The sequence below is a fragment of the Calonectris borealis genome, chromosome 4, assembly GCF_964195595.1.
Source record: "Calonectris borealis chromosome 4, bCalBor7.hap1.2, whole genome shotgun sequence".
In the NCBI taxonomy this organism is placed as follows: domain Eukaryota; kingdom Metazoa; phylum Chordata; class Aves; order Procellariiformes; family Procellariidae; genus Calonectris; species Calonectris borealis.
The window spans coordinates 59,431,655-59,446,590 of NC_134315.1; the positions used below are offsets into that span (position 1 = coordinate 59,431,655).

The 14,936-nt window shown below is 39.1% G+C and overlaps 1 protein-coding gene across 1 annotated transcript in view; it reads left to right on the plus strand.

Moving 5' to 3' along the window:
- EGF (epidermal growth factor) overlaps nucleotides 1-14,936 on the plus strand; it is a 64,035-nt gene that overhangs the window by 14,458 nt on the left and 34,641 nt on the right. The window contains exons 5-10 of the mRNA XM_075150605.1: nucleotides 2,945-3,175; nucleotides 4,776-4,978; nucleotides 9,571-9,696; nucleotides 10,688-10,810; nucleotides 13,354-13,476; nucleotides 14,703-14,828. Coding sequence (XP_075006706.1) covers nucleotides 2,945-3,175; nucleotides 4,776-4,978; nucleotides 9,571-9,696; nucleotides 10,688-10,810; nucleotides 13,354-13,476; nucleotides 14,703-14,828 — 932 coding nt within the window. The remainder of the gene's footprint in view (nucleotides 1-2,944; nucleotides 3,176-4,775; nucleotides 4,979-9,570; nucleotides 9,697-10,687; nucleotides 10,811-13,353; nucleotides 13,477-14,702; nucleotides 14,829-14,936) is intronic.

Consider the following 14,936-nt stretch of genomic DNA (forward strand, 5'->3'; position numbering starts at 1 on the left):
GTGCACAGTGTATTGTCTATAGTCCAATACCTCCTTGAACTTTGACAAAAGAGGATAAAAGATTAATAAGCATATAAGAGATAAACAGAGAAGTGTGTGAGAAAAGCCCACTGAAGTCTAATGCAGAGTCTATACCTCTTGGTCATCAGGGAAAATTTTGCTAGTGAGGAGAGCTGAGGGAAAAGAGGCATTGCTAGTCCTTTCTCAAAGACAGCAAAGTTTCAGGGCAGCAGAAAGCAGGATTGGAGCAGCAAGGGGAATGATGCCTACAAATGCTGGGAGTCCCTTGTGCTCTAAACCTGGCACAGTTAGAATATAAATTGGTATGTTTTCTGAAAAAAGGTCTAACTTTATAGTTTTGTTTCTGCTTCCCTTGTCTCTTTGTCAGTTGCTCTGAATATTGGTTCTGAATCTACTGTTGCTACTTTGTGTCACTAGTAATTTGGCCTTCATAAAGATGCTTATTTCAGCTTCAAGCCATTTGCACTGAGAACCATACTCACATAAGAGATTTGGCCTCCTCAAGAGTTATCAATATGAATTGTCACAGTGGTCTTTCCGTGCTAACTTCTCTTTACACATAAGCCTCTTCCATCAAAGTTGCAAAAATAAAAGCTTAAGGAGACTTTGAGATGCTTCTGTTTCATACAGCAAAAGCATGTTTTTGTTGCCACTTTTGATTTGCAGTTAAGTTGCTCAGCAGTGTGTGAAACTATTTTAATATTAAGGCTTATGTGTCCTTTCCTAGTACATTTATACATAAACCAATCTTCTGATGCGAGTAGCGTTACTAGTATTCTTTGGAGTCTTGTCATTTGGGTAGGATTTAAAGGCCTGAACATCAGCCTATATATTTTTTTTCTGATTTGCTTTTGAACGTAGTATTTACCAATCTTGGAAATATTCAAAAGTCCTCAAACCCACTGTCAAATACCATCAAAACACATGTTACAAATGGCATTATAAGGATATATTTATTGAACTTATGCGAAAGTTTGGGGAGACTCAGGTGTGTATATTCACCATGATATACGATTCACCATGCATAAAAGCTGTACTCATGTGCTTACAGGGATGCCAGTAAGCCAGTAATAAACTGTAAAGAAAGTAGACTTCAAGAAGTCTAACATCATTTTTATCCCCTATGGCAATTTGCTTGTATGAAAACTGAGGGCTCTATTTTTAATGTGAAGTGAATTAAAACCCCCAGCATGTTTACGTGCACAGGCATAAACGTGAGCTAAATCTGATATTCACAATGTCTTCCTTCAAATGTGTGCAACTCTTAAGTAATGAAGGTCAATGTGATATCCTAATAATAGAGTTTTTCTCAAAAGATGTGTCTGGATATTAGCAGTGATAGGATTATTTTAGTAGTAATAATATAACTATTGCTGTAAGATCGATTTAATTTTTTAATGGTGTTTAGAAATGCTGAAAAATAAGGATTAAGACTAACAAAAAATAGAGGGCAAATACAGTAAAGGCTGGCAATTGCTCAAGCCAGTTTCTAATCTTCATTCTTCTTCTGTCTTCCTGTGTGTTCAAATCATATCCTGTCCCTACACTGATTTGCAAAAGTTGTGCATAGAGACTATAACCACCTTTGTTTCTTAGTTGCCTTATCTGTAAACGGTGAATCCTAGCATTTGTCCAAACTTCCAGAGTAGTGATGTTTCTTAAATAAGAGGTGCTATAGAAATGCAAGCAGATATTAATAAAGTGTTATAAAATTGGGCTGTCCTTCTGGAAACATGTTTTCACCTATACATTAATAACCTATGAGAACTGTAGGCTATGTAACAGTGAGGAAAAGCTGTGAGGCAGGGGCTGATTCTTCCTACTGGTTTAGTATAGTCCCTTGCCAGTGTGATCTAATCCATTTTGTGGCCTTCAACAAATGATTAACATAAACATAGTAAAGCTGGCTTTATGCTACATTGTTTTGTACATATAAATTCTGCAATTTTGTGAAGACAAGGCAAAATGATTATGCTTCTTGGAATTTTTGTGCATAAAAAACCCAAGCAAAGAATCTAAACCCAAACATTAAAAAATAAAATATACACGAATGAGGGATAACTTGTTATTTTGGAAGAACTGTTGTTAACCTTAGTCACATCGGTAAATCTGGGTTCTGATCCATGAATAACTTGACATATAAGTAGCTTCAGTGCGTAACTGTTTTGAGTATTGGAGCTGTATTTTGACTGTGTCTTAATTTAATGACAGCATAGTCTGGCTGCTATAACCAGCAGGAAGGTAGAAAGAAATGAGAACAATAATAGAAATGGTATTTTTAAGTTAAGCACTTAAGTTAAGTGATGTGTTCAACTAGAGTTTCTGGAGATAGATTCCTCCCCAGAGGCAGAGGGCAATGCATATCTGCCTCAAAGATGTGCCTTTCCCCAAGTTTGCAGGAGTTCCCTGTAGATTTGAGAGGTTATTCCAGTTTCCTTCTCTGACTGCATGGCCGAACAAAGCAGAGAGACAGACAATAGTGCTTCGTGGTTAAGTTGGGCTGATTCCTGCTTGACTTAGATGTGAGAAATTTCTAGTATCTCATTGCTTCCTGAACAGAGTCATGCAGTCTCTGATACAAACATATTTATTAAAATAAGAAAACAACTGTAACAAAACTTTAGTGGTAATATTGCTTCTGTTAAACAGACGATGCTTTATTGTCAACAATTATTTCCATTCTTAATAGAACTATGTTAAGGGGAGATGTATATGAGGCTTTCCTGAAATAGGTGAGTACGTATTAAGAAAGTCACTTACTTTATTACTAGTTTTGGTTCTGAAAGCACTGTGGTAAGACTGAAAAATTATACAGGAGCAACTGAACAAGGAGTGTGTAGCAGTGATGTGATCTTGCAAATGTGGGGTTTGGTTTCTTTGTTGTTTGTTTTTTTTTTTCCCAAAACATGCCTCTTGCCTGCAGGCTATTATTTTGGTCTTCAGATGGTACAGTTTCCAGCATACAGCGAGTGTCCCTCAGTGGAAGTGATGTGAGAAATGTTTTAAGAACCACAGAAAGAATAAAGGCCATCTCACTAGATTTGCTTGACACAAGGCTCTACTGGATCCAACATGACCACGGGAAAGAGATTTCCCATATTGGATCATGTGACTATGATGGCGGAGCTGTTCGTTTGCTCAAAGATTCTGTCCGGTGAGTTTTCCTGAGCTTGTCATTTCCTGGGGATACAGTTAAACTCTCTTCCTCATTCTCCCTTTTATTTTGTCAGTTTATAACACAATAAGGAGTATAAAGTGTAGTGCAAATGGCCTGCAACTGTAAATCTAAAACTACTGATAGGAAAATGGAAAAAAGTCACTGTGGTAAGGATAATACTGCCACTCAGTACTCCCCATCTTCCAAGCTTTTAGCAAATGATAACTACCTAATCCTTGGAAATCCTCTCTGAGTGTTTATTAGTGGCCTTTTTCTGCAGATAGAGAAGCCGAAACCAAAGAGATTAAATGATTTGTCCAAGGTCACAGTGGGTGAGCTCAGGTGTCTGAGCTGTGCTCAAGAGACTGAGCTAGATCAGGTCTTTCCTACCCTTCTCTAAGCCTGTTGTCCTCCTTAGCTGCTGGGCGGGGAGGCTCACACAACCGCCTGTGCTCAGGCTCTCCAGCAAGCATCAGCAGATGTGGTGAAAACTGTCCTATGCAACAGGCTTGTTCCCCTCTGCTCCCGGTGCCGGGGCTAAGCACCGCTGAGGGGGCTGTTAGACCCATGTGCTTTTGGGTGCCTTTAGTATTTGGCCTTCATGCTTTGCAGTGGTACAGATGCTCCGTGGTGGGCTTGTTTCCAGTGAGGTACTCAGGAAAAGGTTACCTTATGTCACTGCAGTTTCTGTCAGTACGGCTGGATCAGCATATGTGTAGCAGGGATTACCAACTGCAAAATGTGAAAAATACATGGTTTCACTGGCCTGCTGATTTAAATATGCAGCACTCAATTTCCATATGACAAATGCAAAGCTGATTCCTCCCTACATTGCCAGTTGTCACATTGGATTTTTCCTTACCCTTTTCCCCTTTCTCCCTCGAGTTGGCTGGTATTCACTAGGGCATCAACACTTTCCCTTTGAGCCTGGATGATATGGATTCTCCTTTTTCCACCTGGGTTATGTACTGGAAAGTGGAGGCCAAAAATCCTTCTTTCAGTATTTTTTCTGCTTTCCCTCTTATTTAAATCTGGGCCTTTTGGTGGTTCCTGCTGGCTGCCATAACTGACCAGCGAATGGAAACTAAATTCCTGTGATAGGAGAAGCAGCAAGACAGATTTTAGGAATGCCCTACTCCTATCCCTCCATCTCCACTCTGATTTCCTGGGACAGTCAGAAGCGTTAGAGCAGGCACTGGAAATTGGGAAATGGAGGAACTTATCTGGCCTACATCCTTCAACAAAGCAAATGTCCATTTTAGTTGCTGGGTTCACCAGAAGCAGGGTGATACCTAGGCTTTTTCTGACAATTGAGTCAGTCCTGAACAACAGCTCATATAACCTGTGAGAAATGCAGGTTATCCATTTTGCATCTATTTCTTGCAAATCTGCCAGATTCTGGGTGCTGGATTATTTGGGAATGTCTCTGGCACCTCATCTGATTCTCGTATAAGATAATATGAGATATATATAAGAATACAAAGAAAGATTATTTACAGTGAACTTGACTGAACTAGATGCTCAGAAAATGTATGAGTGAGTAAATATATAGGGATCGAGTAATGTGCCACTTTGTGTTATCTTCTCTTTGTTGTAGACATCAATTGCTTGGTATGTCTCTCTTTGCTGAGCACCTGTACTATTCAGAATTGAAATCTGGTATGATATGGAGAGCCAACAAGTATACTGGAAAAGTTGTAGTCACAATTAGCCTGAAGCCATCGTTTTTTCCACCAGTGGAGATAAAAGTGGTGCATCCCTTTAAACAGCCAGGTGCAAGAACAGATTCTCAGGATTTCGGTAAGTCAGCTGTAATGATACAGTTGTATGTGTGAGAATAATAATGTCATACACTCTGATTTCTCATAGTAATAATTTTCTTCAGCAAAATTCCAGGCCTCAGTAAAGTCAAGGAAAAAGTTTCCTTTAACTTCAGTGATCCACAGTTCTACTTGATGTGTGTAACTCCAGCTGGAGCACCAGGCTGGAAGTGTGCTGAGCATGAACTGCTCATTTCATTAATCTGAATACACATGCAGATAAATGTGATTTTCTCCTTCTCTTCCCTTTGTTTACACAAAGATATTTTTATACTTCCCTGCTAAATGCACAAAGCATACAGCTTTTTAATCCTCCATGTAGATTATCTTCATCAAATATCTGCTCCCTTCTGGAAGTTTTATTCTAATGTGCATCGAAACACCTCGGAGCATTATGGCACTGAAGAATTCTAAGTGCGTAGTATGTCCTACAAGTGATACTGTGGATGTCTCAACATTGCTGTGAAATGGCTGGATTAAGAGGCAGCCTATTTTAGACAGAGTTGAAGTTGCCATAATAACTATGAAATAAGAGCCTCGGGTCTCTTTAATTGGTATCAATTGCAGCCTACATATGAGATGGTCATGTCACTGCCTTTCACTGTGGATCAGAAAATGAAGGCAGTTGACTATGGATGGCTCACTCTCCTTGAGGATTCGTGCTGAGGCAGTAGGAAGTGGAGGTGTCCAGGGGAAATAATGTCTTGTCCTCTGATCTCTGGAAAGCAGACATAGAATATTCTTGCTTTAATGGAATAGCTTTTGTCACCAGTTTTGCTTGGATACGAACAACTGAGCAAACAGCATAGAGGTATTTGTGTGTCGAGCAATGGTTGCAGAACTCCCAAGGCAAGATGGCCATGGGTTCCCAGAGGTATAGGTGGTATAAAGACATGAGGAGAAAGTAGTATTTTTTTGTGTGAGCAAAAATGAAACTGTAAATATCTCTCTTGAACCATTTCTAAATATCTACTATAAAATAGGCTTTGTCTTTCTTCATGCCTACTAACAGCTTTATACGGTACCATACGGTCTCTCCTTCCTGAAGTTGGTCTGAGTGGGAAAATCAAAATCTTCAAGGGAACTTTCCCCTTCAAATGCTTTGTTTGCAGTGCAAAGAGCTGTTGAGATGCACAAGAGAAAGTGTTCCTGGAAATGAAGCTTATACTTGTAAACACAGGGAGCCTCCATTCAGAGACAATACCTGTTCTGTGCTTCCTTCGAGGAAAACGGTCACCTTGGCAAATGGAAGCACTTCTTTCAACTGACATGTTTGGTGCTCTCACACAGAGCAACTAGGGAAGGATACGTTTGTGGTGCAGGCAGTGGCATGTCCACATATCTCAGGGTTGTTACAATTAGATTTGGAAGGTCTCATGAGGCCTCCTTGGGCGTCTGTCACCATGTCTGCGTATGCATGAAGATGGAGAGGAAGAAACAATGACCAAGCAAGGTAGTTCATGATAGTGGTCTCTTGAACCTCAGGGACTATTCGTTGTATTACTTATGTCCTCTCCACAAGAGTGGGTAGCATAATTTCATTGACTATGGGCACTTAGCTTTTATTCTTCTCTCAGAAGATTAATTCCACTTCTTCCACCAGAACATGCTGCTTTCCGATGTTTCTCTTTCCACTGGAAAGAAGGTTTCCCCACCTTTATTAATAAATAAACTACCAGTGTTTTTAAATGCCTTGCAGTATATACCCCTATATTTCCAACACGTTTAGTAATTTTTTGTATGACAGTAATTGTTATCAGCAGTAGGCCTTTTTTTTATTCCAAATACCTTCTTGTAAAAATGTATGGGAAGTGATGGAGTAGAAAGAAGCTTAAAGGCTGACTCCAGATGAACCTTTTGGACTTTGCATGTACGTTGCTTGGCTTATCCAAGGGATGAAAGGAGAACTAATGAGCCTGGAGTACAAATGAGATTTATAGCTGATCTTACAACAGAGAAACCTGGAGATAAAAGCATACCTAGACTAATTGGATGCTCTGTACAAGCTAAGAAAGTGTATGTTACAACGTAGTGACAGCTGTGAATTATCAGGCCTTCTTTAAAGCAGATAGCAAGTGAGTTCCTTCAGATGAAAAGGGAACTGACGAGAAGTGCTCAGCTGACATGATTTGATTTTTTACTGGAATTTGGATTATTTACTTTACTACTTAAATTCCTCATGTCCCCTCTTCCCTTTCTCCTTAAAAAGAGTTTCCTGGATTGGTCAGGGCCAATAAGTACAGAGAAGAGCATTAATTCGGCTACGGGTTTGCTCTAACCCCACACAACAACTTTAGTACAGCAGTATCTGGAAGATGGCCTCTAATTTACCTCAGCTCTCTTTGACAGCTAATCCTAGATTTGATGACAGTATGTGTATTTATAAATACCTTCTGGAATGTTCTTCACACTTTTATTAATGGCTCATAGAATATCTTAATTACCTTAAAATCTCAAAGACTGCCTCTGGAATTTTTTTAAAGTATCTTCTCTGACAGATTAATGATATTCAGTACACTCAGGATATTTTTTTGGAGGAATTATGTTGTGTTTCTTTCCAGTGTAAGATACCAGCATCAGGCTATTATCTGAGAACACCCATTTCCATATAAGAGAGGTGATGGGAGGGGAAAAAAAAACCCAAACCCAAACAAGCTAGAAAGTATGGTTCGTAGTGGTTGTTCTTCCAGAAAATATTACCTTAAAAACTGTGATTCATAATTTAGTCACCATTGACTTTGAGTTTTGAAATGTGATTTTTTTTTTACATATTGATTTGGCAATATCGAGTTCTAATAATTATTCGGTTCAAAAATAGTATCTTCTTGAGATTGCCCAGATGGCAAAATTATTGCTTCTGTTATTTCTTCTGTAATTCCTGGGTGTCTTAGGTCTCATTAGACCAATAATGGTACAAGCAATGTACAGCACCAGTGATAAGCATAAGATGCAGCCTTGAATGTGGTCTTGTTCCTACTTTGTATTGTTTTGTGGTTGCATGTACTTGAACTTTTGTCATTCTAATGAGTTCTGTATTTGAAGATTTGACACCCCACTACTGTATGTTCCTGATTCAGTTCCAGTAGGGACAAAGATTAAGGGTCCATTTCAAAACTAGTTCTACAAAAAGAGAGGCTTAGATAAAACTATGTAAAATTCAAGTCTCTCAAAAGCTAGCATGCTTAGTAACATAGATAATATCCATCTAGTCATCCATTCATCATTTTTCATTTCGCGATACAACTTTTGTTGGAGAAGAATTAAACAGTTTGATGCAAACAAGTGCAATGTTGATGATTTCAGCCAAGCTGAAGTGTCTGTCTGGGAAATTATTTGTCTTTTATAGATGTGATCTGTCATTCCACCAAATGGCCAGCATTTTCTCTATTGTGGCTAGCAGAAGGCTAAATGTTGAACTTAAATATTATGCTGCTTTCCATCTCTTGGAATTTAGAGAGTGAATTAGAAATAGCACAAGAACATTGCTCACATACCAATTTCTTTGCCTGTGTGAGCCCGTGATTTCTTATATGTTACACAGACAGCACAGGGCAAAGACAGTGTTGTGTGTGGGTGGCTGCATACCCACATTCAGTAGCAGCAGTTCAGCTATTCTTAGCTTGGGAAGGGGGCAAGCAACCCCAGAAGAAGATTAGGAAGATTAAAACAAAAATAATAGTTTGGGAGACAAAAATAAAACCATGAGTGTGGCACATCTGCGAAAGCATCAGCTCTAAAAGATACCTGAGCACAGACGTGAGGCTCTGCAAATCCTTCCCATGAAAAAAGATACTTGAATACCTGTTTGCCTTTTTCTGTGAAACAGGAGAAGTAGGAGGGCTTCTGGCGATCTGTTTGATCATATCATGTTGGACATCAGAAAAATTCTGAGTTTTAAATCTGAGTTCAAGATTTATAACGCTTGTAATTCTCATAGTCAGAAACCAGGATCCACTCCAGTACAAAGATTCTCTAGACTGTGCTAATACTTTTTGTCCAAATGAAACCTATGGTCATTATGATCTGTCCAGCTGGTTTTTTGTTAAATAATGTGAGACTTGAGCACCGCTTTGTGCTACTAATTTCCAGTCTTTGTATGCTCTCTCTCTTTATTTCTCTTCTCTCTCTTTTTGCATGTGTGCTTGCTCTCTGTCGCTCTCTTCTTTCTGAGTGTTTTACAGAGCTTGGTAACATATAATACCGTGCAGGACTGGCAGCATATGAAGCCTGACACACAGGGTTTTCCCTTTCATAGTCACTATAGGTATGCACCCAAACCAAACCATCCCCTGCTTCAGGCTCTCTCTAGATCTGCTTGTGCTGACACAGAGCTAGAAATGATCGTTCGCACAGACCTACTCTTAGTCTTCCGAGTACTATGATTTTTAGTGACTTTTTGGCCTGATTTTACCAATAGAAAATAATAGAAGTTATTTTCTATTAATAAGAAGTTCCTCGGGTTGAGGAAGTAGCTGTTGAGAAGAAGACAATCATCTTTGCTCTAAATAGTTTCTCCTTGAAGGTTGATATGGTAAGAACCCCATTACATTTACACTATATTTGTTCTTCCAGAAAAGGGAACCTGTGATTTGAACAAAGAAAAGTGCAGAAGAAGAATCTGCAGGCCAGACTCAAGGACTCATCGGTGTAAATGTTCTAGTGGCTTTATTTTAAGTCGAAATAAACAGTTTTGTGAAGGTAATATGTGAATCTCCCATCAGCTTTATTCCATCAGATGAAAAAATTCCTCTGTTCCTTTACTTTACTCATAGCTTGAGTATGAAAACACACTCTGAGGTCTTAAAAAATTCCATTTGTGCCATTTCAGTTTTGTGTCCTTCCAGGTTCTGAAATAGTCTAAAAGGAGACCTATGAAATTGTCACAAATGCTATTCTTGCGAGAAATTTTGGTCTTAGCCTGAGTAGTTAAAGGAGCTTCAGATAAGTAGATGTGCTTATGGGTGCTTATTTAATTTTTAAATAAAAATTAAAACAGATATATTACCAAAGGTGAAATATCACGAAGGTGAAAATCCTGCAACAAGAGAGCTGTGTTAAGTCCCACTTTCAAAAAAGGCACAAATTCTTAACATGATTCTAAATGTTTTAATCTGGATTGTTTTAATAAAAATCTAACATTACTATTAATAATAGTTAACATATCACTTTTAGAATCATCTTTTTCACTACACGACCATATTTTAAAAGACATAAAGGCATCAAAATTCCTAGTTTACAGGATTTACAGACCTGCCTGAGCAGCAGCCATCCAGTTCTCAGGAAATTCACCAGGATTGCTTTCTGAATGTCAGCTTCTAAACCACTTCTGTGTTTGTTGGAGCCAAATTTTTTAAAAGAATTTTTGTCTGACGGAAGTGTCTAATGTAAATTTTTTGGGTGCACACAGGATTTAACTGGCACTGGAATCTGTATGGGAAGGCATACTTTTGAAAGTCCTCTAGGCACCTATGCTGGACACATGTAGCCTGAGTAGGTTTTGCTAGAAGGTTTTTAAAGCTTATTTGAATAAAGACTTGCCTTTTTTTTCATTTATTAGGACCAACACATTTTTGTAAAATGAATAGGAAAAAGAGGTACTTCTTGAAGACTGTTAGTCTGTTTCATTAATCTAATTCCCTGACACTGGTTGATGACGTTGTTCTGACACAGCAAGCGCTTCTTTTGGCAGATATCAATGAATGCGGCTTCTGGAATCACGGCTGTACTTTGGGCTGTGTGAACATCCCTGGTTCCTACTACTGCACCTGCCCGAGAGGTTTTGTTCTGCTGCCCGATAGGAAAACATGTCATGGTAAGTAGCGGTAATACATAAATGCCTCCAGGATGATATCAGAGAGAGTCCTCATTTAACACGGGAACGGCCAAAAGTTGTGTGTGTTGCATTGTTCGCTTCCAATCCCTTATTATGTAAGTAGGATCAGCTTAAACTGAATGAACCAAATTCAGATTTCTCGTTTAAGGAAGTGTAAGTTACACGTGAGTAATCAAGTGTGAGCCTCTTCAGGAGCAAAAAAAAAAAGTCGGGTCTCTAGAGAGATCTCTTTGCTCAGATTAGGCTCTGTGGCACGTTCCAGGTGGATAAGCAGTTATATCTTTTTGAATGTGGTCTCTGAATTTGGCTTACTCTGTCTAACCTGCATAACAATTTGCACAGTCTCTGAATGAGCAGCTTACAGCAGCATCTTTTTTCTCTTCAAATCAGGTTGATAGCATTGCTAATATGCATGAAAATAATAAAATTAAATGCATGTGCATCTGTTTACAATGAGTAAGACACATGGAAGTACTCACAAAGTTATTTATTCTGGGGGACTGCTGCACTTGTGTGTTTTTTTTTTTCTTTTATCAGTTAAATTGTGTATAAGAACTATGCCTGAGAGAACCTATCGTGTAACGTAGATATGTAAACCAGGAAGCTCTGTGAAGTTGAATAAATGTGGATAAACTAAATGCAGAGAACTCAGAGAAGTGGAGGGGGGGAAACCAAAGGTCTGTCTGTCAGTAAGCTTCAAGGACCATATTTTAGTCATAGTAAGAGTCAGAGGTGAAGGTTTTTGTTCTCCCTTTATGCAGCATTGTGTATATTCAGCCTACAAATGAATTAAGACTTTCTAAAGTAAGTCTAGAACATAAAATGTGAAATGCCTCCAAGTTTTGAGGTCTTGGGATATTCCCAGTCACTTTTCTATTTCATAATGAAGTGAAACTTAGGCATAAGCAAAGGGTCCTTCTACCTTGTTTCCATGGAAATAAAACATTGGTATATGCCCCGAGTAGAAGTGCCGGTGCACACCAATGAGTTCAGTCTGGATCATGGCAGGATCAGGACCTAAGGTATATTAAATATCGCTACTAGAGAGTAGCAGTCTAACAGACTCTAGCAGTCTAACGGACTTTACCAGTCAGTCTATCTATTTTAGACCTCCAAGAGTCACTTCTCCCTCTCTATTAAGAGGGAGCCAGGAGTAGGATTCAATGGCCCAAACGTGGGGGGCCAGGGTGTGTGTGACAGCTGCAGAAGGCAGCCAGATGTGACAGAAGACCTGTGCGAGTCCTGCAGCCAGAGGCTATTGGGAGGTGGGATGTCCTTTTGCGTGCAAAACAACACTTAGACACTGTGCAACTCAGTCCTGCTCTGGATGACTAGCTTGAACTATATGCCTACATTTTGAGTGGCTCAAATTAGATAGAAAATAATGTTTTTCTAACACAGGCTAGGGATGCAGCATGGACAGTATAACTCCTTAACTACTGCAGCACAAGGCAGATATGTCACCATCTACGCAACTTGAGAGAGAGAGAGATGCAAGGTGAGAAGTCCACATGCTGACCAGACATTTTGATGCTTTGTCCTCCAAGTCCTGTGTGAAGCTCTTCATCTAAAGCCGCAAGCTCTAGTCAGAAAGAAATACAAGATCAGTTTCTTGACCCTTTCACTGTGCTTAAGGGGTTAGAACAATCCAGTCCAGAGCACAGTTGCCCTGGAGAAGCAATATTTGCAACAGCTATGCACCATTTAAGCCAGTGTATGCAGCTGATTCAGAGAGGAGCTGTGGGAAACTTGCTTTAGTTCCAGTCTTCCAGCGGGTGTTGCCATATGGCACTAGAATTGGCATAAAGAGATGCAGCACTGCAATACAGAAGGTGGAAGGAGGATATCCTGTGAAATTGCACTAAAGAAATACTCAAAAAAAATGTTGGCACTCCAAAAATTATAATGGAAAGTAAAGGAAAGCTATTGCCAGGTCCTCAGATGGTTTTGCCCCTACAGCTTCAAAAATTGCCACTAAGGAACATAGCTTTATTTCTGGAAGGTTCATCTCCTGTTTTCATTGATTCTAGTTCTGTTACCCATGGAGTATTAGGAAAGTAGTTTTTCCTCATTCTCTTTGTACTTTATACTTATTCTTTCAGTATAAATTCCTTGTAGTTTTCAAATTTTCAAATGTAGTTTTCATTTTTGATGAAATGTAAAAAGAAAATTTTCTAAATTATTTCTATTTTGATAACACGTCTTCATACAATTTTGGAAAATTTAAAGCTGATCAGTATAATGGCTTAAGGATCCAGCAATTTTGGCTTTCTCCTTTGCTATAATTAAGAGAGGGTGGGAAAAAAAAATTTGGAAAAAACCAAAACAAACCAAAACAAACCCCAGAAAGACCACAGAAGTGTTGTACGCTCGACATCACACTTTTTTTTTCTTTTTTCTTTCTCTTTCTTTCTTTTTTTTTTTTTTTTTCCTATTTAAGAAAGTGTTAACATCTCTTTTGGGGGTCTTAGTAAAAATTTTTGTCATAATTTAAGATTTTTTTCCTCTTTAAATTACTGTAGAGCTAATCTCCTGTACAAGTAATGACACCGAATGTAGCCATGGTTGCCTTCAAACATCTAAAGGGCCTGTTTGCTTTTGTCCTGAAGGATCTGTACTCAAAGTGGATGGCAAAGCATGCACGGGTAAGTAACATTTTTTCTAGCTGTAGTGACTGCCAAACTCTCTTTGTTCTTGGCACTGAGAGCCAGAAGTGAATGATGGCATTTTACACTCATTTTGCACAGCTGTAAATGATTGTACAAGATAGGAGGCAATGGAATGTCAGGCTCTTTGAGTGCTGAGATGAGCAATTTGCATCTTCATTTTTTAATAGATGTTTCTTAGCAGCAACATCCAATATTTGCAGGCCAAATTCTTTTGTTGTCAGCACAGATCAAGTCATCTCCCAGATGTTTGTTGCAGGAGACATCTAAAATTTGTATTTGAGGGGAAATATAGGTACAGAATTAGGGCTTGGGTGAAATCTGAAGATGGCTTTATTGACATCGTGCAACCCAGGTTCAGAGTCTCTTTAACTTACAGCAATTTCATCTAATTACCTACGAAAGGAATTTTTGCAGTCAGAATATTTGAAGCTGCTGCACCCACTAATCTGTCATTCCCCATTCCAGCAAGCTTTCCAAATTTAGGGGACTGTAGCTTTTCAACTGTATCTTTTCAGTCTTAGGGGTCAAGATAGCTCCATTAATGCCAGCCTTACACCTTGAAAAATCCTTTTCCCCTTTTACATCCCTTACGTACTGTGGTCTGCACTGTATACACAAATTCAGTCAGTGTTGCTGTTTTGCTAGGGACACTCCACTGAGTAAGCTCAGGTTGGCATTGAGGCTATAACCGTTGTACATCACCAAGAAGAAAGAATAGTTTATTTTTGTATGAAATCTTGGTTTGTTGTATTAGAAAGTATCAATTCACATCCCAGCCTAATTAACTTCTGGGAAGAGAATGGCATGAATTGGCTGTTTCTTTGCATGGAGTGCAAAGTCTGATAAAATTTGTTACTCTGTTGTAGATGAGATGAGATTTGCATGGGAGAAAGAGTTCTCTGAAATAATGAACCCACGGAAGCCCTCTTCATATATCCCACTCCTCCATCCCCCTACCCCCCCCCCCCCTTGTGTTGTGAATTTTCAGGAAAAACTCTGGAAGAAGTTACTACTAATTTGCTTTCTCTTCACTAGACTTCTGCTTTCAGCAGGAGGCCTTTCAGTAAATCTATCAGTCACTGAGATGCTTTGCACTGTAGAAATCCTAAGCAGAGCGAAGCGTTCTCTTGCTCATACCTCTGATTTTGTTGTATTTTTTTCTCAGAATGGCAAAGTTAAATTTTTCAAATGCTCTGTTTAAGGTTGTACATCTCCAGATAACGGTGGCTGTAGTCAGATATGTTCTTCTTTAAGCCCATCCTCCTGGGAGTGTGCTTGTTTTCCTGGATATAAGCTTCAGCGAGACAGAAAGCACTGCGCTGCTATAGGTCGGTATCTTGGTATGCCTGCAAAACCAGTTTAGAGTCCTTTAAAATGGATTGCATAACTGGGATCCATTTTTGCACTGTTTTTAGATTACTTTGTGAAACTTGGGA